Source organism: Hylobates moloch, unplaced genomic scaffold (assembly GCF_009828535.3).
Source record: "Hylobates moloch isolate HMO894 unplaced genomic scaffold, HMol_V3 SCAFFOLD_17, whole genome shotgun sequence".
Lineage (NCBI taxonomy): Eukaryota > Metazoa > Chordata > Mammalia > Primates > Hylobatidae > Hylobates > Hylobates moloch.
The window spans coordinates 28,796,183-28,817,285 of NW_026652292.1; the positions used below are offsets into that span (position 1 = coordinate 28,796,183).

The 21,103-nt window shown below is 44.8% G+C and overlaps 2 protein-coding genes across 6 annotated transcripts in view; both read left to right on the forward strand.

Moving 5' to 3' along the window:
- Window positions 1-21,103, forward strand: part of PDZD2 (PDZ domain containing 2) — a 474,581-nt gene that overhangs the window by 261,309 nt on the left and 192,169 nt on the right. The window lies entirely within an intron of this gene.
- LOC116456965 (translationally-controlled tumor protein-like) lies at window positions 11,114-12,141 on the forward strand. The gene is given in 2 exon segments (XM_058430039.1): window positions 11,114-11,151; window positions 11,153-12,141. Coding segments are annotated over 2 exon segments (462 nt in total). The 3' UTR covers window positions 11,577-12,141.

A 21,103-nucleotide genomic window follows, 5' to 3' on the forward strand; every position in this document is an offset into this window, starting at 1 on the left:
TTTTTTTTTGAGACGGAGTCTCTCTCTGTTGCCCAGGCTGGGGTGCAGTGGCGAAATCTCAGCTCACTGCAATCTCTACCTCCCAGGTTCAAGCAATTCTCCTGCCTCAGCCTCCTGAGTAGCTGGAATTACAGGTGCCTGCGACCACATCTGGCTAATTTTTTTGTATTTTTATTTTTCGGCGTGGTTTCATCATGTTGGCCAGCCTGGTCTCAAACTCCTGACCTCAGGTGATCTGCCCACCTCGGCCTCCCAAAGTGCTGGGATTACAGGCGTGAGCCACCGCACCCGGCCAGTTTTGTGTATCTTTTCTCTCCCCATCTAGAGGGTGGACACTCGTCATCATTTGTCTCCTCCCTGGAGCCAACTATATTACAGGCATTTTGTTTAGTGATGAACTCATATGAATTATACCAAAAGTACAGAGTATGCTGGGATCCAGAGCTGGCTTGCTTCAAATCCGTTAGACCATTCTTGCCTCTGTAGGATGATCTGCTTCTACCAGTTTATCAGGTAACTGCACATGATAAATGGCTAATGTTAAAAGTGGATATACAGCTGTAAAGCTAGGCTTTGGGACAGTAAGAAGGAGCACTGGTAGATTAGGCTCCTCCAGCCAGTTGCCAGGGAGGGACAAAGGACAAGAGATGGCTTAAATAAAATGCTGACACGCCCAGGGTACTCCTGTTGAAGCTGTTGAGTGAAGGTGAGTGCTTCAGGGATTTGGTGCAGAAAGCTTTTCTGACAGCTGCTCTCTACTGCCTTTTCCTTTGAAGGCAGCTTCCCACCTTCCACCCCTGATTGTCTGTAAGCTCTGGACTTGGCTGTCCTCAGAGGCGCAGTACGACTGGTGTGCGTTGTTTGGTGTGAACTGTGCTCCCCTGTCACATGGCAAAGTGATGCTTGCACATAGTGTGTGGATGCCGAGAGCTTCCTGAGCCAACCCTTTTCCAGCCAAACCTTTCCTAGCTCTGGGGGGATGTTTCCTTCAAATGTGTGGGAACTCACTAGACAGTCATCCAGGATGGCTTTGGGATCCTTCCTAAGGATAGATGGAGCCTCTCTTCTTTTTTTTTTTTTTGTTTTTTGTTTTTTGTTTTTGTTTGTTTGTTTGTTTTTTTGAGACAGAGTCTTGCTCTGTCGCCCAGGCTGGAGTGCAGTGGCGATCTCGGCTCACTGCAAGCTCCACCTCCCGGGTTCATGCCATTATTCTGCCTCAGCCTCCCGAGTAGCTGGGACTACAGGTGCCCGCCACTGCGCCCGGCTAATTTTTTTTTTTTTTTTTTTTTTTTTTTGTATTTTTAGTAGAGACGGGGTTTCACCATGTTAGCCAGGATGGTCTCAATCTCCTGACCTCATGATCCGCCTGCCTCGGCCTCCCAAAGTGCTGGGATTACAGGTGTGAACCACCACGCCTGGCCTCTTTGTTTCTTTGTTTTGAGATGGAGTTTTGCTCTGTCGCCCAGGCTGGAGCGCAGTGGCATGATCCTGGCAACATCTGCCTCCCGGGTTCAAGTGATTCTCCTGCCTCAGCCTCCCACATAGCTGGGATTACAGACACGTGTTACCATGCCCAGCTAGTTTTTTTGTATTTTTAGTAGAGATGGGGTTTCACCATGTTGCCCAGGCTGGTCTCGAACTCCTGACCTCAAGTGATCCACCCACCTCATCCTCCCAAAGTGCTGGGATTATAGGCATGAGCCACCGCGCCTGGCTGGAGCCTCTTTTCACAAGGGAAAGCTCTGGACTTCTAGCATTGTCCTGGAAGGTGAGCTTCCTGCTGACAGTACAGTCTCAGGATTGGCACCTTGTGTCTTCTGTGATTTGGCTTCAAGGATGTGGTGTCCCATCACAGTTCTACCATGTGTGCTAGCTGTATAGCCTTGGATGAATTATTTATTTTCACTGAATTTATTTACCATGGTCGAATGTTTATGTGCCCCCTAATTCATATGTTGAAATCCTAACCCTCAAGGTGGTGGTATTGGGAAGTGGGGCCTTTTGGGTGGCAATTAGGTCATCAAATCATCATCAAATTAGAACCTTCATGAATGGGATTAATGCCTTCATAAAAGAGGCTCAAGAGAGCTCATTTGCCCCTTCTACCATGTAAGGACGGCAGTTAGAAGACACCATCTGTGAACCAGAAAGTGACTGTCGACACTCAACCCGCCGGGGCCTTGATCTTGGACTTGCCAGCCTCCAGAACTGTGAGAGATAAATTTCTGTTATTTATAAGCCACCTAGTTTATAGCGTTATGGCAGCTTCAACAGACTAAGGTGGTGTTTTTTCTGTCAGTTGAGAAGAATAACACTCAGATTTGTTGCTGGACTAGAATGAAAGAATGCATATAGAGCCACTGACGTAATGCCTGGTGGGTGGCACACAGCAAATGACTTAGTGAACGGTGTCACTAGGATTTTGAGAATGGCAGAGGGCGAGCATTGGGGTGGATGGTGGTGTATCCTCACATGTATCCCCTCTGGTTCCTTCTCTCAGTTGGAGATTCCAGGGAGGTGTAGGTATACCTGTGTACCAGCTTTCCGTAGTCCTGGGGTTGTGTCAGGCAGTCAAGAAACACTTGTAAACAGATGTGATTGATCTTGGCTGAATCTGTTAATGGATTTGCTGACTCTTACCCTTACCATATAGAAAGCCGTTTACATGTAGACCAAATTGTAAAGAGCTCGCTGTTGATGGCTGATGAAAGTCAGCCAGCCTTCCTTACCTGAAGGGGATAGGTGAGGGGCTTCGGGCCTGGAACGAGGATCAGCTCCAGGCTGCCCGAGGCTAGGTTTTCTTAAGAAGGGAAAGGGGTCATGTCAAAGGCTCCTGCAGGATCTGGCCAGTCCTTCCCACACTCTGCTTGGGTCCTGTTGTTGAGCATCTGTCTGCCTTGGCCTGAGGAAGCAAGGCCGTGCCGAGAGGCAATGAGCCTGGGAACCATAATTAGGCGATTTCGTGTAAAATGCTCTTCAGTTATTTCTTGGGAGGCTGAAGATAGAAAAATATGCGAGTCTCCAGAAGTCCTGAAGCCATCTCTAGATTATCACCCCAAGGAACAGCTAGTTTTCCTTCCTTGAATTTTTGTTTATCTGTGTAATAGAGTTGCTTGTTAGTTGTTGCCAGGCCCCAAGGTTTGTGTGGGTGTGTGTGATGATGAGGAGGAAAACCCCATCAAAAATGCTTAAAGGATTTTGCTGATTAATTTTCTACTAAAAGTGAGTTTCCTAAATCTTCCCGGACAAATACTTACCACTCATTAAGAAATAACTTAATTTTTCTGGTTTTGCCTGAACACTAGTGTGTTGCCAGTTTAGAAAAGGGGAAGGGTAGTTGGAGGCAAGAGCTGGCCTTTCTAAGAACTTTCTGTTACACTTGTCAAGCATTTTAAATATGCATTTAGGCTAACGACTATAAAAATAGGTGATTTTGGCTAGGCGCGGTGGTTCATGCCTGTAATCCCAGCACTTTGGGAGGCTGAGGTGGGTGGATCACTTAAGGTCAGGAGTTTGAGACCAGCCTGAACAACATGGTGAAACTCCATCTCTGCTAAAAATATAAAAATTAGCCAGGCGTGGTGGCACATGCCTGTAATCCCACCTACCCAGGAGGCTGAGGCACAAGAATCACTTAAACCCAGGAGGTGGAGGTTGCAGTGAGCCGAGATCATGCCACTGCACTCCAGCCTGGGGGACAGAGCGAGACTGTCTCAAAGAAAAAAAAAAAAAACAAGATGACTTTAAGTTAGCTTTTGTGAATCTTGATTTTTGTCTGTTTCAAATTGGAGAAGTGAATACTTCCCCTCAATCAATTTTCAGTACCTTTGTGAAGGGACATACAGTGTTGGGGAGTCCACACACTTTTATCTGTCCTCCTAGGAGTTTTTATTTTTTAAACAGTTTTATTGAGATTACATTATTACACATTTCATGTACTTAAAGTTCACAATAAATAGTTTTTAAGTAAATTCAAGCAGATCTGTAGACATCACATTATCTACTTTTAGAACATTTTAATCACCCCTAAAAGAAACCCTCCATCCATTAGCAGTCACTCCCCACTTGGCCCACAAATTCCTCAGCCCCTGTCAACCACTCTCAATTTGCTATCTCTATAAATTTCCTTTTCTGGACACTTCATGTAAATGAAATCTATGTGGTCTTTTGTGACTGACTTCTTTCACTTAGCATATTTTCAGTGTTCATACACATGTGACATCTGTCACTACTTCATTTCTTTTTATCACCAAATGGTAGTCCAATGTTATATATTCACCAGGTGATCAATATTGGGGTTGTTTTCACATTTTGGCTATCGTAAATAATGCTGCTACGAACATTCGTGTACAAGATTTGTGTGGACATAATGTTTTCGTTTCTCTTGGGTGTATACCTAAGAGTGGAATTGCTGGGTCATATGGTAATTCCATGTTTAACATTTTGAAGAACTGCTAAACTTTTCCAACGTGACTGCACAATTTTACATTCCTACCAACAGTGCATGAGGGTTTCGGTTTCTGCACATCCTCACCAACACTTGTTAATTATATCCTTTTAAAAAAATTGTACCCAATCTAGTGTGTATAAAGTGGTATCTCACTGTGGTTTTGGTTTGCGTTTCCCTGATGACTAATGATGTTGCACATCTTTTCCTGGGTTTGTTGACCATTTTTGTATATCTTCTTTGGAGAAACATCTATTTTGATCTTTAGCCCGTTACTCAGTTGGATTGGCTGCTTATTATTGAAATGTTAAAGGGTTTGATTTGGATACATTTTTTTTCAGACAGTCTCATTCTGTCACCCAGGCTGGAATGCAGGGGTGCGATTTCAGCTCACTGCAACCTCCTCCTCCCAGGTTCAAGCAATTCTCCAGCCTCAGCCTCCTGAGTAGCTGGGATTACAGGCATACACCACCATGTCTGGCTAATTTTTGTATTTTTAGTACATGGCCAACATGGTGAAACCCCGTTTCTACTAAAAAGTAAATAAATACAAATATTAGCTGGGCGCAGTGGCATGTGCCTGTAATCCCAGCCACTCGGGAGGCTGACACAGGAGAATCGCTTGAACCCAGGAGGCGGAGGTTGCAGTGAGCCAGATCATGCCACTGCACTCCAGCCTGGATGACAGAGTGAGACTCCATCTCAAACAAACAAACAAAACAAAAACTTAAAATTTTATTAAGGCCTTTATTTCTTTGCATGTCAGTTTCTCATTGTTCCAGCACCATTTATGAAAAAGATGGGAAGCAATTTTCTTCAAATAATATATATGATAAGAGATTTGCATGCAGGAGGGGAAAAAAAAGGCCTTACAACTTGAAACTAAAAATTACACTTGGGGAGGCCGAGGCAGGTGGATCACCTGAGGTCAGGAGTTCGAGAACAGCCTGACCAACATGGTGAAACCTGTCTTTACTAAATACAAAAAATTAGCTGGGCGTGGTAGCGCATGCCTGTAATCCCGTCTACTTGGGAGGCTGAGGCGGGAAAATCGCTTGAACCTGGGAGGCAGAGGTTCCAGTGAGTTGAGATCATACCACTTCACTCTAGCCTGGTCAACAAAGTGAGACTCCGTCTCAAAAAATAAAAATAAAAATATTATTATGTAATTTAGGGGTAGAAAGAATAGGAAAGGCTGGGCATGGTGGCTGACGCCTATAATCCAAACACTTTGGGAGGCCACGGTGGGAAGATTGCTTGAGCCCAGGAGTTTGAGACCGGCCTAGGCAACATAGTGAGACCCTGTCTCTACTAAAAATACAAAAAATTAGCCGGGCAGAGTGGCACATGCCTGTAGCCCCAGCTACCCATGAAGCTGAGATGGAAGAATCACCTGAGCCTGAGAGATGATGCAGTGAGCCAAGATCACACCACTATACTCTAGCCTGGGCAATAAAAGTGAGACCTTGTCTCAAAAAGAAAAAAAAAAAAGAAAAAGAAAGGAAAAGTCATTGTAAATTAGTGAAAAACATTTTTTGTTTTTGTTTTTTTCTTTTTGAGATGGAGTTTTGTTTTTGTTGCCCAGGCTGGAGTGTAATGGCAAGATCTCTGCTTACTGCAACCTCCGCCTCCTGGGTTCATGCAATTCTTCTGCCTCAGCCTCCCGAGTAGCTGGGATTAGAGGTGCCCGCCACCAAGCACAGCAAATTTTTGTATTTTTAGTAGAGACGGGGTTTCACCGTGTTGGCCAGGCTGGTCTCTAACTCCTGACCTCAGGTGATCTGCCTGTCTCAGCCTCCCAAAGTGCCAAAGTGCTGGGATTACAGGCATGAGCCATTGCACCCAGCCACTTTTTTTTTTTTTTTAGTATTTTAAAGCAGTGTATTTCTTTCAACTGTATGTGTTTCAATTAGCCAAAATACAAACAAAACCAAACCAGCAAAATAATAAGTCTTTATCATGAGATTCATTCAACATTAAGTTATGCCACTTCTTATAAGCTCAATTAATAAGAACTTACTACATCTACAAATTACAAGTTGCTGAAGGTTAACATAGTGAGATCAGCCACAAATGTTAAAAGTCAAGGAAAAGTTTAGTCAACAGTCATTCAATAAACATTTAATGAGCACTTGCTGTGGGCAAGGCCGGTCATGGTTGAAGCCAAGAAAATAGATCTCTTATCTTCCCAGGGCCTTTTAAATGAACCAGTATTTATAAACATTCCAATACATTGCCTGAGAAAACAATTAATATTGCTATTATCATAACTTAGATGCTGAGATGTGAAAACTTGAGTCACTGGAAACCAACAGTTGTTAGTATGTCTTTTTTATTTATTTTATTTTTTTTTTGAGATGGAGTCTTGCTCTGTCGCCCAGGCTGGAGTGCAGTGGCACGATATCGGCTCACTGCAAGCTCCGCCACCCAGGTTCACGCCGTTGTCCTGCCTCAGCCTCCCAAGTAGCTGGGACTACAGGCGCCCACCACCACACCTGGCTAATTTTTTTGTATTTTTAGTAGGGATTACAGGCGTGAGCCACTGCGCCTGGCCAATATGTCTTTTTTAAAAATTAGTAGTAGATGGTGAATATTATTGGAAAGGTACAGATACAGAATTCTGGGCATAGTTACATCAAATAAGGCTGAGGTTATAATTAAGCATTAGGAAAGAAGCAGCACATCTAAATGTTGCACTTGTATTTCAAATTCGCCTATAAAACTATGCAAGTGAGTCTGCTTTTACCAGAGGGAGTGAATTTGTGTGTGTGTGTGTGTGTGTGTGTGTGTGTGTGTGTGTGTGTGTATGTGTATGTTTTGTTTCTTTGTTTTTTTGGAGACAGAGTCTTGCTCTGTCGCCCAGGCTGGAGTGCAGTGGCCCGATCTTAGCCCACTGCAACCTCTGTCTCCCAGGTTCAAGCAATTCTCCTACCTTAGCCTCCGGAGTAGCTGGGATTACAGGCACCCGCCACCACGCCTGGCTAATTTTTTTTTTTTTTTTTCTTTCTTAGGAGAGACAAGGTTTTGCCATGTTGGCCAGGCTGGTCTCAAACTCCTGGCCTCAGGTGATCCACCCGCCTTCCTCAGCCTCCCAAAGTGCTGGGATTACCGGCGTGAGCCACCGCACATGGCCAAATTTGTGTTTTGATCAGTGTCCCTTTCTTCTTTTTTAGTGGTTGAAGCAATGCATAGCAAACCTTTCTACTGCCTTGCAGGTGTTCTAATTTAAGCTGAAGTAGTTTGCTAGTCTCTTTTTCCCCTTCTCTACCTGCAACCTGAGGATGCTGGGGTTGCTTTTCTTCCTCTTCTAAGCCAGTTGGTGTAATCTTCCTCCATGTTCTTGGCCTGCATTTTTCCCCTCTGGGGTAGAGTTCAGTTTACCACTGGAAGATGTTCGCATTTTCCAACCCAGCAGACCCCTGGTCAAACATTAAATATAGCTTCATGCTAGCTCTGTGTATCTTCTTGGTCAGGAAAGTATTTTCTCACTACAGAGTTAACCTTCCTGCTAAGAGCTTCCCAGAGTTAAGAGTGGATTTATTCAGGTGTTGGGTACCTTCTGAGAATGTGGATTTCTGTCAACACTGATTTATAACTTTTCATTTTGAAAGGCTTGAAACAACCCATTCAGAGCCTGGAGGCCATGGCTCATGTGCTAGATAGAAGCTGATAACTTTTGTTATTGGACTTTGGACGGGTAGGGAGTTTGCTTATTGTTATCATCTTTCCTTGGTAGAGTGCACTTATACATCACTATTTTATATCAGCTCCCCTCCCCCATTCTTGCCTAACTTCAGTGGTGGTTCTTGGTATTTAAGTGCGTGTATGTGTTGCTAAGAGTGAAACGGAGGTTATTTTATTTTTATTTGTTTTTAGTTTTATTATTTTTTTTGAGACAGAGTCTCACTCTGTCGCCCAGGCTGGAGTGCAGTGGCACGGTCTCGGCTCACTGCAAGCTCCGCCTCCTGGGTTCATGTCATTCTCCTGCCTCAGCCTCCCGAGCAGCTGGGACTACAAGCGTGTGCCACCACGCCCGGCTAATTTTTTTTTTTTTTTTTTTTTTGTATTTTTAGTAGAGATGGGGTTTCACCATGTTAGCCAGAATGGTCTCAATCTCCTGACCTCGTGATCTGCCCGCTTCGGCCTCCCAAAGTACAGGGATTACAGGTATGAGCCACCACGCCCAGCCTTATTTTATTTGTTTGAGATGGAGTCTCACTCTGTCACCCAGGCTGGAGTGGAGTGGTGTGTTCTTGGCTCACTGCAACTTCTGCCTCCCAGGTTCAAGCTATTCTCCAACCTCAGACTCCCGAGTAGCTGGGATTACAGGTACATGCCACCACGCCCAGCTAATTTTTGTATTTTTAGTAGAGACAGGGTTTTACTATGTTGGCCAAGCTGGTCCAAACTCCTGAACTCAAGTGACGACCCGCCTTGGCCTCCCAAAGTGCTGGGATTACAGGCATCAGCCACCACACCTGGCCTGAAATTGAAGTAATTTTAACTGAGATACCACACAAGTAAAATATACTTCATGTTCCTGATGTCCAAATGCTTGTTGTTTTTGTTTTTTTTTTTTGCGGGGGGGGGGGGGGGTTTTGAGATGGGGTCTCACCCTGTTGCAGAGGCTGGAGTGCAGTGGTAACTCTGACCTCCCCAGGCTCAGGTGATCCTCCCACCTCAGTTTTTGTATTTTTGGTAGAGACGGAGTTTCGCCATGTTACCCAGGCTAGTCTTGAACTCCTGGGCTCAAGCAATCAGCCCGTCTCAGCCTCCCATAGCGCGAGGATTACAGGTGTCAGCCACCATGTGTGGCCTTAGTTTGGTTTTTATCAATGATTTAGGAAATCTATTAAGAGACTATTTATATCCGGGTGCAGTGGCTCACACCTGTAATCCTCGCACTTTGGGAAGCTGAGGTGGGCGGATCATCTGAGGTCAGGAGTTCCAGACCAGCCTGGCCAACATGGTGAAACCCCATCTCTACTAGAAATACAAAAATTAGCTGGGCATGGTGGCACGTGCCTGTAGTCCCAGCTGGTTGGGAGGATGAGGCAGGAGAATAGCTTGAACCCAGCAGGTGGAAGTTCCAGTGGGCCAAAAGTGTGCCACTGCACTCCAGCCTGGGCAACAGAGCAAGACTCTGTCTCAAAAAAAAAAAGAAAAAACAGAGACTACTTACAATATCTAGAACAGAATATTTGAACATATTTTCCACCTTTGGATGGGCTCATATCCAATAAGAATTAGATTAAATGTTATGTCTAAACTTTGAAAGTTGTACTATCCATCTAATTCTGGGTAGAATGCTTGGTTAGCCCAAGTTTATAATCGAGAACTGAGAAAAAGATCAACACAAAGGGATTTGTCTTGTTATAGTGGATGATTGTTTTGTTGGCAGTTTGGTTATGATGACTTCTTAATGTTTTAAGTGGCCATGCTCCTTACCTGTCATTGTGCAGGGTGGCATAACAAAATACTGCATGGCTGTAATGATAGACATTTATTTTCTCGCAGTTCTGGAGGCTGGAAAGACAAAAGTACCAGCATGGCTGGTTTCTGGTGAGGGCTGTCTTCCTGGGTTGTAGATGGCTGTCTTCTCACTGTCTTCACATGGCAGGGAAAGCAAGGAAGCAAGCTGTCTGGCATCTCTTATAAGGGCACTAATCCCTTCATAGGGTCCCTTCCTTGACCTCACTGAAATCTAATTACCTCCCAAAGATATTATCTCCAAATACTATCACATTGGGGATTAGAGCTCTAAGTGTATTTTGAGAGGGGACACAGTTCATAGTATTAGTCATAAATGACATAAAGGCTCTGGTTAATACACCCATCTGGGTTATTCTGCCTTTCCTTCAAGAGACCCACTGATAGCTACATGTAGTAGATTATCAGCCTGAATTCATCCATCTATTTCCCATGAAGTACAGATGAGAGAGGACACTGTGAAATACAATATTTTCTATGTTTAATGTTTCATGCCTTATGAAGAAAGTCTTGCTATTTTAGTTGGATTTTATTCTTTAATCTCCACCCCCACTCCCAATTACATGAAGGCATAAGAAAAGGATCTCCCAATTAAATGAAGGCATACGAAAAGGATCAGGTGGCTGGGCCCCGTGGCTCATGCCTATAATCCCAGCACTTTGGGAGGCCGAGGCGGGCAGATTACGAGGTCAGGAGTTTGAGACCAGCCTGGCCAATATGGTGAAACCCCGTCTCTACTAAAAATACAAAAATTAGCCAGGCGTGGTGGTGGATGCCTGTAATCCCAGCTACTCAGGAGGCTGAGGCAGGAGAATTGCTTGAACCCGGGAGGCGGAGGCTTCAGTGAGCCGAGATCCTGCCACTGCACTCTAGCCTGGGCAACAGAGCGAGACTCCCTCTCAAAAAAAAAAGAAAAAAAAAAAAAAGGAAAAGGATCAGGTAGTAAATAGAATTGAACAACATCTTTATCCATGTTGGAGATTTTATTTATATTTAAAATGCTCAAAGATAGTCTACATTTCCCTCTATTTTCTTTATTTTGGTTTGATCCTTTTTTTGTTTGAAATCTAAGCAAGGTCTCCCCGCCCCCGCTCCCCATGAGCGCAGCTCTGAGCTCCGGGCTCCTCCAAGGCAGCGCCACTGGTCGTCTCCCTTTAGCTGCCATCAGCCGCCATCATGCTTATCTACCGGGACCTCGTCAGCCATGATTAGGTGTGTTCACGGGATCCGGGAGATACCATACTGGCTGTGCCTGGAAATGGAGGGGAAGAGGGTCAGTAGGAGAGAGTATAACACCGATGACTCGCTCATTGGTGGAAATGCCTCCGCTGAAGGCCCCGAGGGCGAGGGTGCGGAAAGCACAGTAACGGCTGGTGTTGATACTGTCATGAACCATCACTTTGAGGAAACTAGCTTCACCAGAGAAGCCTACAAGAAATACATCAAAGGTTACGTGAAATCAATCAAAGACAAACTTGAAGAACAGAGACCAGAAAGAGTAAAACCTTTTATGACAGGGGCTGCAGAACATGTCAAGCACATCCTTAGTAACTTCAATAACGACCAGTTCTGGCCGGGCGTGGTGGCTCACGCCTATAATCCCAGCAGTTTGGGAGGCCGAGGCGGGAGGATCACTTGAGCTCAGGAGTTTGAGACCAGCCTTGGCAATATAGTGAGACCCTGTCCCTACCAAAAATACAGAAAATTAGCTGGCTGTGGTTGGTGCACACCTGTAATCCCAGCTACTCGGGAGGCTGAGGTGGGAGAATTGCTGAACCCTGGAGGCGGAGGCTGCAATGAGCTGAGATTACTGCACTCCAGCCTGGGTAACAAAGCAAGACTCTGTCTCAAAACAAAAAGCTACCAGTTCTTTCTGTACTGGGGAAAGCATGAATCCTGGTGGCGTGGTTGTTCTACTGGACTACTGGGGAGGATGGCGTGACTCCATATGTGATTTTCTTTGAGGATGATTTAGAAATGGGAAAATGTTAACAAATTTGGCAATTACTTAGGATGTATCACCTGTCATCGTAACTGGCTGCAGCTTGTCATCCACACAACAACAGGACTTAAGAAAATGGGAATGATGTCATCTTGAGCTCTTCATTTATTTTGACCATGCTTTATTTGGAATAGAGGCAGTGTTTTAAGAAAAGCATGTCATGTAGCTTGTCTAAAAATAAAATGCATTTAAACTAAAAAAATCTAAGCAAAAGAGATAAGGGCATTAATTGGGGGAGCAGGGACATGTGGTTAAGATGCTTTTTGATAACAGTTTGAATTTTCTACGCTGATTAAAAAAAAGAAGAGAAGAACATTTTCTTTTACCCCATACAGTAGACTATAAGCCCCATACATAATAAGCAAGAGCTACAAAAAGGTTTTTGGCCAACATTAATATACACGAAATACTATATTTAGTATACTAATAGGATAACAATTCAGTTTACTACTACTAACAGTGATATACATGAAATAGTCATGTATAGCTCTAATATTCACATATATAATTAAAATCACATTTAAAATTTAAATGACATTACTTTTGAATTTTCCTTTTCCCACTCATATAGTTTATGAAACAAATTTATTCAAATAATCACAGCCAAATTTTGAGTCAGCTGAGTCAGTTTTAAGGGTGTATTGCTTTCCATCTTTATTATTTGAAAGACTGTAATATTTATATTCATGTATGGTGCTGTCACTGGACATTTTATCCAAGGCCACAAGTATTCATATAACTCTGCCACAGTTCCTCCATCCCTTCATCCTATAATTGAAAATGGCTTAACGTTTATGGATGGGTTTACTACATGCCAAATACTGTCATAGGTGCCTTACATGTATTAACTCATTTATGCAGAGAAATCTGTGAGATTTGATACCTTATCTCACTTTATTCAGGGAAGTAAGGTTCAGAAAGGTCAAATAACTTAGCTATGTGCTCAAAGTCACATAGCTCATGAAAGAAGGCAGAGCCAAGATTCAAAACCAGCTGTGGAGCTCCGGAGTTCCTGCCTTTTTTTTTTTTTTTTTTTTTGGAGACTTATTGTTGCTCTGTCACCCAGGCTGGAGTATAATGGTGCGACCTCGCCTCACTGCAACCTCCACCTCCTAGGTTCAAGCAATTCTCATGACTCAGCCTCCCAAGCAGCTGGGATTACAGGTGCCCCACCACTATACCTGGCTAATTTTTTTTGTTTTGTTTTGTTTTTTTGTTTTTTGAGACAGAGTGTCTGTCACTCTGTCACCCAGGCTGGAGTACAGTTGCACAATCTCCGTTCACTGCAACCTCTGCCTTCTGGGTTCAAGCGATTCTCTTGCCTCAGTCTCCTGAGTAGCTGGGATTACAGGCTCCCACCACTACCCCGAACTAATTTTTTTTGTATTTTTAGTAGAGATGGGGTTTCACCATGTTGGCCAGCCTAGTCTCGGACTCCTGACCTCGTGATTCACCTGCCTCGGCCTCCCAGAGTGTTGGGATTACAGGCGTGAGCTACCACACCCGGCCATTTTTTTTTTTTTTTTTTTTTGTATTTTTAGTAGAGACGGGGTTTCACCATGTTGGCCAGGCTGGCCTCGAACTCCTGACCTCAGGCTATCCATCTGCCTCAGACTCCCAAAGTGCTGGGATTACAGGCATGAGCCACTGCGCCCAGCCAGTTCCTGCTTTTAACCACCGTGCTACTCTGCTACGAGAAAATATTGCACTTAAGATGGTGAGATTATTTCCCCTAGGAATAATTGTTAAATTTAATATTAAATTGATTTCCCCTTTTATTTTAAACCAGTTCTGTTTAAGTGTCTAAAATTCCCATTGGTTATGAGATAATTGTGTCTTCTCCAAATAGTAATTTGTCATCCAAATTAATATAATTGAAAGAGGTTCATAATATAATTTGTACAGACTCAAATATATAACAACTTCCTCTTTTATAAGAATGTTAGAGAAGAGAAAATATAACCTTATATTTTGACATATATGGTATGTAAGCCAAATCAATTTGTGACGATTTGATGGGATAGTTGTACTATTTCTGAAACAACTGCTGGTCACTAGGCACTGTACTAGGCTGTTGACATATTACCTAGAGTTATTTTCTTTGAAACACTCCATAAGGAGAGTAGTATTCTAGTTTTGTAGATGAATCAATTCAGGCTCAGATAATATGAGAAACTTGTCCAGCACAATATAGAGCCTGGGGCAGTAGAGTTGAGATTCAGCCTTTCTGGAGCCATCGCTAAAGCTTCTGTTCTGTGGATGCCACCATGTGGCCTCACTGGGCATACAGAACTAGGTTCAGAAGCCCCTGACTTGGAGCACATGGCCACTGCATCGCCCCTGTCAGCTGGCTCCTACAGTCCTTCCCGCTTCCTTTCGTTTCTCTGTTTTCTTGCCGAGTCTGGCAGGACTTTGGCTGCAAACAACAGAAATTCCTGTAGCTAGTTTAAGCAGAAAGGGATGTGTTAAAGGTTGTTGGTTAGGTGGTTCGCAGAAGTTCTGGGAAGAACCAAGAATCAGGCTTGGATGTGATGGAGCCAGGAAAAGAGCCAAACCACACCACGGGTGTATTCTAGCATGCTGCCTCCGCTGGCTGCTGAGTCCCCAGGAGCGGAGGGAATGAATGCCAGGACTGCGCTTCTCTTCTGCCGTGCTCCTCAGAAAGCCTGGATCACAATGGGTGACCCTTGCCACCTCTGTCACTCACGCTGCATCCAGGTTATACGGGGATGCTTCTGATTGGTAGAAATAAGCTCACATGCCTGCACTCTGGCTGCAACGGGATATGGTCGTTTCACATTTTCTGCTAAATGGGGATTGAGCGAATCAGTCTACAGTGTCTGCTGTGCTTAATCCACCCTGGTCCCGGCCCCGGCCCCGGCCCCGGCCCCGGCCCCAGCCCCAGCCTCGGCTCTACTACACAAAGACAAGACAGTGTCTTAGTCCATTTGGTCTACTATAACAAATACCATAAATGAGATGGCTTATAAGTAACAAACTTATTTCCCATAGTCTAGAGGCTGGGAAGTCCAAGATCCAGGTGTTAGCTTATTCAGTGTCTGGTGAGGGTCTGCCTTCTGGTTCATAGATGGTGCCTTCTTGCTGGGTCTTCATATGGTGGAAGAGGCCAGGAAGTTCTCTAGGGTCTCTTTCATAAGGACACTAATCCCACTCACGAGCGTTCCTCCTTTATGACCTTATCACTTCCCAAAGGCCCCACCTCCTAATATCGTACCTTGGAGGCCGAGGTGGGCCTCCCGAAATTTGTATGCTAAAATCCTAACCCCCAAGAGGGTTCCTCCAATTTTGGAGGAACACTAAGATTCAGACCATAACAGATGGGTATCCCATTTGTGCCTCATTCTCTAGTGCTTTGGTGGATACAGACTGAATTGATTGACATTTCTGTGCTTGTCTAAGAGTAACCAAACCCCACAATTGACACGCTAGAGAAGGTTTGCCTTGTTCTATTTCTTCTCCTGTAGCCGATGTGGCTAACAGTGGGACTAACATGAGGGTCCAAAGTGAAAAAACTGCTCAACCACTCAGAGGAAACCCACTCCATGGAGGTGTCTCTCTAGCATGATGGTACTTTCTAAAATTACGTTTTGTTTTAGTGGAGGAAGCCTTTCTTCTGAAGTCTGGTATACTATTTGGAGTTCATAGGGTGAGGAACATAACCTTCCATTCCCACGTTTCTCTCTGAAGTTCAGGCTTTCATCTGCTGGGTCCCACATGCTGAGTGCAAGGATAACAAATGCACCCAGTGAACAAAAGTTTAGTGTCTTTTTTTATATGAAAAACATTGCATCCTTCCTTTAGGGTACAGGTTTTCAGTTGCCTTTGAGAAAAGCATCACACTTAGGCCCACGATCTGAAAATAAAGGAGACTTGAAGAAAATACTGTTGATTAGAAGAATAGTATCAGGTCAGATGTGGTGGCTCATGCTTGTAATCCCAGCACTTTGGAAGGCTGAGGCGGGTGGATTGCTTGAGGTCAGGAGTTCAAGACCAGCCTGGCCAATATGGCAAAACCCTCGGTGTGGTGGCACATACCTGTAGTCCCAGCCACTCAGGAGGCTGAGGCACAACAATTGCTTGAACCTGGGAGGCAGAGGTTGCAGTGAGCTGAGATCATGCCCCTGCACTCCAGCCTGGACGACAGAGCGAAACTTACTTGGGGGAAAAAAAAATGTATCAAGGGGAAAGAAACACAAAGCTGAGATTTAGCCCATGGTTTGCATTACTAACTGAGGACTTCAGGCAAATTGAATTCATATCTCTGATTAATTATCTAGTTTGTACAATTGAAAAATACAAAAGCTAAGACTGTAAGAGTTACTATAAGAAATGTACAAACTCTGGATGCAGTGTCTGATTCATACTGTTAGAATGTTAACTTCTGGGCATTTCTAGAGACCATGAACCTATTGGGTGGGGCCATTCCCCATGGCTCTTGCTGCCAGTGTGGGTTTCTGTCTGTCTTAGTTTGGTAATCACATGGGTAGTTGACATCATCAGGTGAATAAGCAGGTCAAAGTTGCAGGGGGAAAAACCAAATCTGTTTCTTTAACACCATTGTTCACTATGGCTAGGGTTTAGAGCTTACACAATATTAGAAGTAGAGTCGTGAAGGATTTTAGTTTGCATTTTTCTGGTAATCTTGAAGTCTTGATTTTGCCAGAGGCTTGCAATTTATGTATTAATTTTCCTTCAAGGTTCATTTAGCAGCAAGCGGAGGAACATTTGCATTTTAATTGTGTCATTCTCCAACCTCTCCCTTACCCCCAGCACACACTCTCTACTGCTAAAAGCTAGAGCCAGATGTCACTCCCTGCCTCTGGGTGACAGGAATGTCAGTGTCTGTAACTCTTCAGTGGCTACCAACCCAACCACAGTGTGCCCCAATGAACTTTTCCAGTGCCATGTGGTCCCAGAATTAAACAGGTAATGAAATTCTCTGCTCAAGTGGCACATGCCTACATGGCTCCAAAACATGAAAACTTGGAGGTTTTTTCAAAATTAAAATGACTAAATAAAGTTTATTGCATTGTCATTCCAGTAAGTCATACTCAATATTCTGATCCTGGCCGGGCGCGGTGGCTCACGCCCGTAATCCCAATACTTTGGGAGGCCGAGGCGGGTGGATCACGAGATCAGGAGTTCAAGACCAGCCTGGCCAAGATGGTGAAACCCCGTCTCTACTAAAAATACAAAAATTAGCTGGGCATGGTGGTGGGCACCTTAATCTCAGCTACTCAGGAGGCTGAGGCAGAGAATTGCTTGAACCCAGGAGGCGGAGGTTGCAGTGAGCCGAGATTGCACCACACCCCACCCCGGGGGAAAAAAAAAAACTCCAACTCCTCAAAAAAAAAAAAAAAAAAAAAAAATTCTGATCCTAACACAGGGATCTCATTTTGAAAAGGAAAAATTTAGGAGTAGATGGAACATGTCTCAGAGGACAACTTTGAAACTTTCAGAGGACAGATGTCAATGTGAGAAAGGGTACCCCAATGAAATCTGGTGCCATTGCTAATGCCATTTTCTTAGATGACGAAACGGAGACAATAATGCAATGACAAAGACTGTTTTTGTTCCAGGTGGTGTTCTATTGAAATTGAGGCTATGATGTGTATAGGACCACTTCTTAACACAGAATTGACATAGAAAGCTGGTGAAGCAAACCTAAATTCAGGCTTAGCAGCCTCAGTAATTCTGACATGTGCTCATACAGGAGTGGAGGTAGCATGAAATATTTACAGTGAGCCTGGCGGGGATTAATGTATACAGAGGTTAAGTTCAGCAAAATGTAGGGGGTGGGGAAAGCCTGAAGTGGTGAAAATATGTACCTAGTTGTCCCTGTGAGAGGGGCAAAGTTTTAGAGTTGAATTCCTATTTCTTTTAGAAGCTGTAGGGGGTCTTCATTGGATACCGTTACTTTCTAAACAACAGAGAGTATGTTGGGTGTTTCCAGAACTGTGCAGTGCTGCAAAGGAATACTGGGACCAGATGCCACCTACACTCCCGATGCCTACATTCCAATTGGAGAAGCATCCCTCACTTGAAATCCCCACGTGTTATTAGATTGCCGCTGTGACATCCAGGCAAAAAAATGATGAGCCTGTGGCATCTACACTTGGTCCTTCCTATCAGATTCAGCCTCGTGGCCCTCAGATTCTGCTGATTCCGCAGTTAACCAGTTATGGACCTTCTGTGCTAGGGGGTGTTCTCCACAGAGACAGCAAACCCTGAGGCCAGGAGTCTCCTCTATTCCTTGCTACTTGTCCTCTGGGCTCTTGACTAAAAGAACCATCTTTGTCTTGCATCCAGACATTTTAGCCTAGACGCAGGCAAACTCTCCGGGAAAGCCCTGCTGTGTCCCCAGGAGAAGGGCATTTCTGGGTTTGGGAGAGAACACCCTGAAGGCGGGCAAGCTTACCATTTGCTCTATATACAGTCCAGAGAGTTTCAAAGACCCAGGGCCCAGGGTGTGAGAGAAGGGAATTCTGATTTGTGTGTGTGTGTGAATTTTTTTTCAAACACTTACTCTTCGTAAAGACAGATATTACTCCTTTCAGGTCTGTTTTTGAAAAACAGATGAAAGGACCAGTGGTATGCACACAGGTTAATATCCACTGGGCCCTTCTATCTGAGCCCAGTCCTGATTTCATTCTGTCCATGGGGAAAACTTCCTTTTTATAGTGCACCTACAGATCGGAGCTTTGTTCCGAAATCTTTTGTTTGGAGCCTTTTGTTTTTAAGAATTTATTGGAGATTGGCTTGGCAGGGACTCCAAGTGTCAGTTTATATGTGTGTTGGGGGGACAGTGGGAGAGAGCATGTTGGATAGAGGCCCCATATGTGTTCCTGATGATTGTAGGTGCTCATAAAGTCTAAAGACTGAATCTGTGGAAGGTAAACAACTGATTTTTGTTTTTTTGTTTTGTTTTTAATGCTGGAATCTATTTTTCCATCTTGTTTTTTCTCTTGGACATTTTCTAGCTGCAGAACACTGTGTTTACAAAATAAAAAGCCTTCATCATTAGTCCATCATTAGTCCAGTGAGCCATGGTAAGGCATTGGTGTCTGTGTTGGTGGCTTTGGTTGCCCTGCCGGGAGCAGGCTCATCTCCCTCAGTGTCATTCAGAGACAGTTGGCTGTATCCAAGGGTTGGCTTCCCTACTTCAGTTGCATTTGCGTAGAGCAGGCTCAACCCCTCTGGGGGAGGGTGCCTTTGCGTACTCACAGTCAGGTGTAGAGGCCTAGTTCTACTCCCACTGGGTCCCCGATTGCCCTTGAGCAAGGGTTGAATGACAATGCCTGTTCATCTTTTTGTTGCCTCATACCCGGAGCGCTGGCTGTCCCAGCCCAGCAAGTGAGGCCAGATGAACTAGGTGTGGTGTTCTTGTGCCTTCTGGTACCTTCTGATGTCCCAATTCAGGTGCATCTATTTTTAGATTGGGCTTGCCCTGGCTCGAGTGTCAGTTTTGCAAGACTGTGACCTTGCACGTGTTCAGCTGTTTTCTTCACAGATCCCTGGGTGTTCCCTGATTCTCTTTGGAGGCCTTGTGCTCTGCATAGAACCAGCGCAAAACCCCCTTGCTTAGCTGTTCCCGGGCAAGGGCATTTCATCTGGCTAGAGATAAAAATTAGGGTCCAGATGCCTGGGGAAGGGAGGGGACTTACAGGCTGGATGGGACAGTTCACTTGAGTGAGTGTGAGCCTCCTACCAGCATCCATCTGGTTTTAGTGAGAGCCCTGTGCTAACTGTCATCATGGCAGGCCCAGTTTGTGTGAAACTGTTTATAAACTCCATAAAACCATGTGCAAATGCGGGGAACTTAGGCTGGCAAGAGTGGAAGGAGGTCGATGAGGGACAGGCACTACCTCTTAAGCAAGGGTGGGGACACAGTATCTTGCCACACAAGATGGAGGAAACCAGATGGAGCTGGCAAGGAAAACAGGGTGAGCCAGTTGAAGGGTTTAGTGGCCACGTTCAGGAGTTTGCACTGGATCCAGAAAACCCTTGGGAGCCACAGTAGTGGGACGATTATTGCATCTGACACTTGTCAGGTAGAGAATATTGTAAACTTGTGGCCAAGGAGAGTTAAGAAGGAAATAAAAAGTGAGATCTGGATGGGTGCACTGGCTCATGTCTATAATCCCAGCACTTCGGGAGGCCAAGGTGGGAGGATTGCTTGAGGCCAGCCTGGGCAACATGGCGAAACCCTGTCGCTACAAAAGATACAAAACTGACCCTGGCATGGGTGCCTGCAGTCCCAGCTACTGAGGAGGCTGAGGCAGGATCATCACTTGAGCCCAGGGGGTTGAGGCTGCAGTGAGCCATGTTCATACCACTGCACTCCAGCTTGGGTGACAGAGTGAGACCCTTTCTCAAAAATAAACATTAAATATCCCTTTCCACTGAAGGATGTGTAGAAATAAAGAAATTCTGGAAGGATTTCCCAAGAGCTCAGAGTAGAGGTGCCTGTGAGACTTGTATTCGTCTGTTCTCACACTGCTCTAAAGACATACCTGAAGCTGGGTAATTTATAAAGAAAAGAGGTTTAATTGGCCCACAGTTCCGCAGGATGTACAGGCTTCTGCTTTTTTAATTTTTATTTTTTAGAGACAGAGACTCGCTCTGTCGCCCAGGCTGGAGTACAATGGTGCGATCTTGGCTCACTGCAGCCTCTGCCTCCCAGGTTCAATCAATTCTGTCTCAGCCTCCCGAGTAGATGGGACTACAGGCTTGTGCCCCCACACCCAGCTAATTTTGTATTTTTAGTAGAGATGGAGTTTCACCAAGTTGGCCAGGCTGGTCTCAAACTCGTGACCTCCGGTGAGCCACCATGCCCGGCCAGGCTCCTGCTTCTGGGGAGACCTCAGGAAACTTATAGTCATGGCAGAAGGTGAAGGGGAGCAGGCACATCTTAAATGGCCAGAACAGGAGCCAGAGAGCAAAGGGAGAGGTGCTTCACACTTTTAAACAACCAGATTTCATGAGAACTCACTATCATGAGAACAGCAAGGGGGAGATCCACCCCCATGATCCTGTCACCTCCCACCAGGTCCCTCCTCCAACAATGGGAATTAAAATTTACATAAGATTTGGCGGGGACACAAATCCAAACCATATCAAGACTGAAGAGGAGTCCCTTGGGG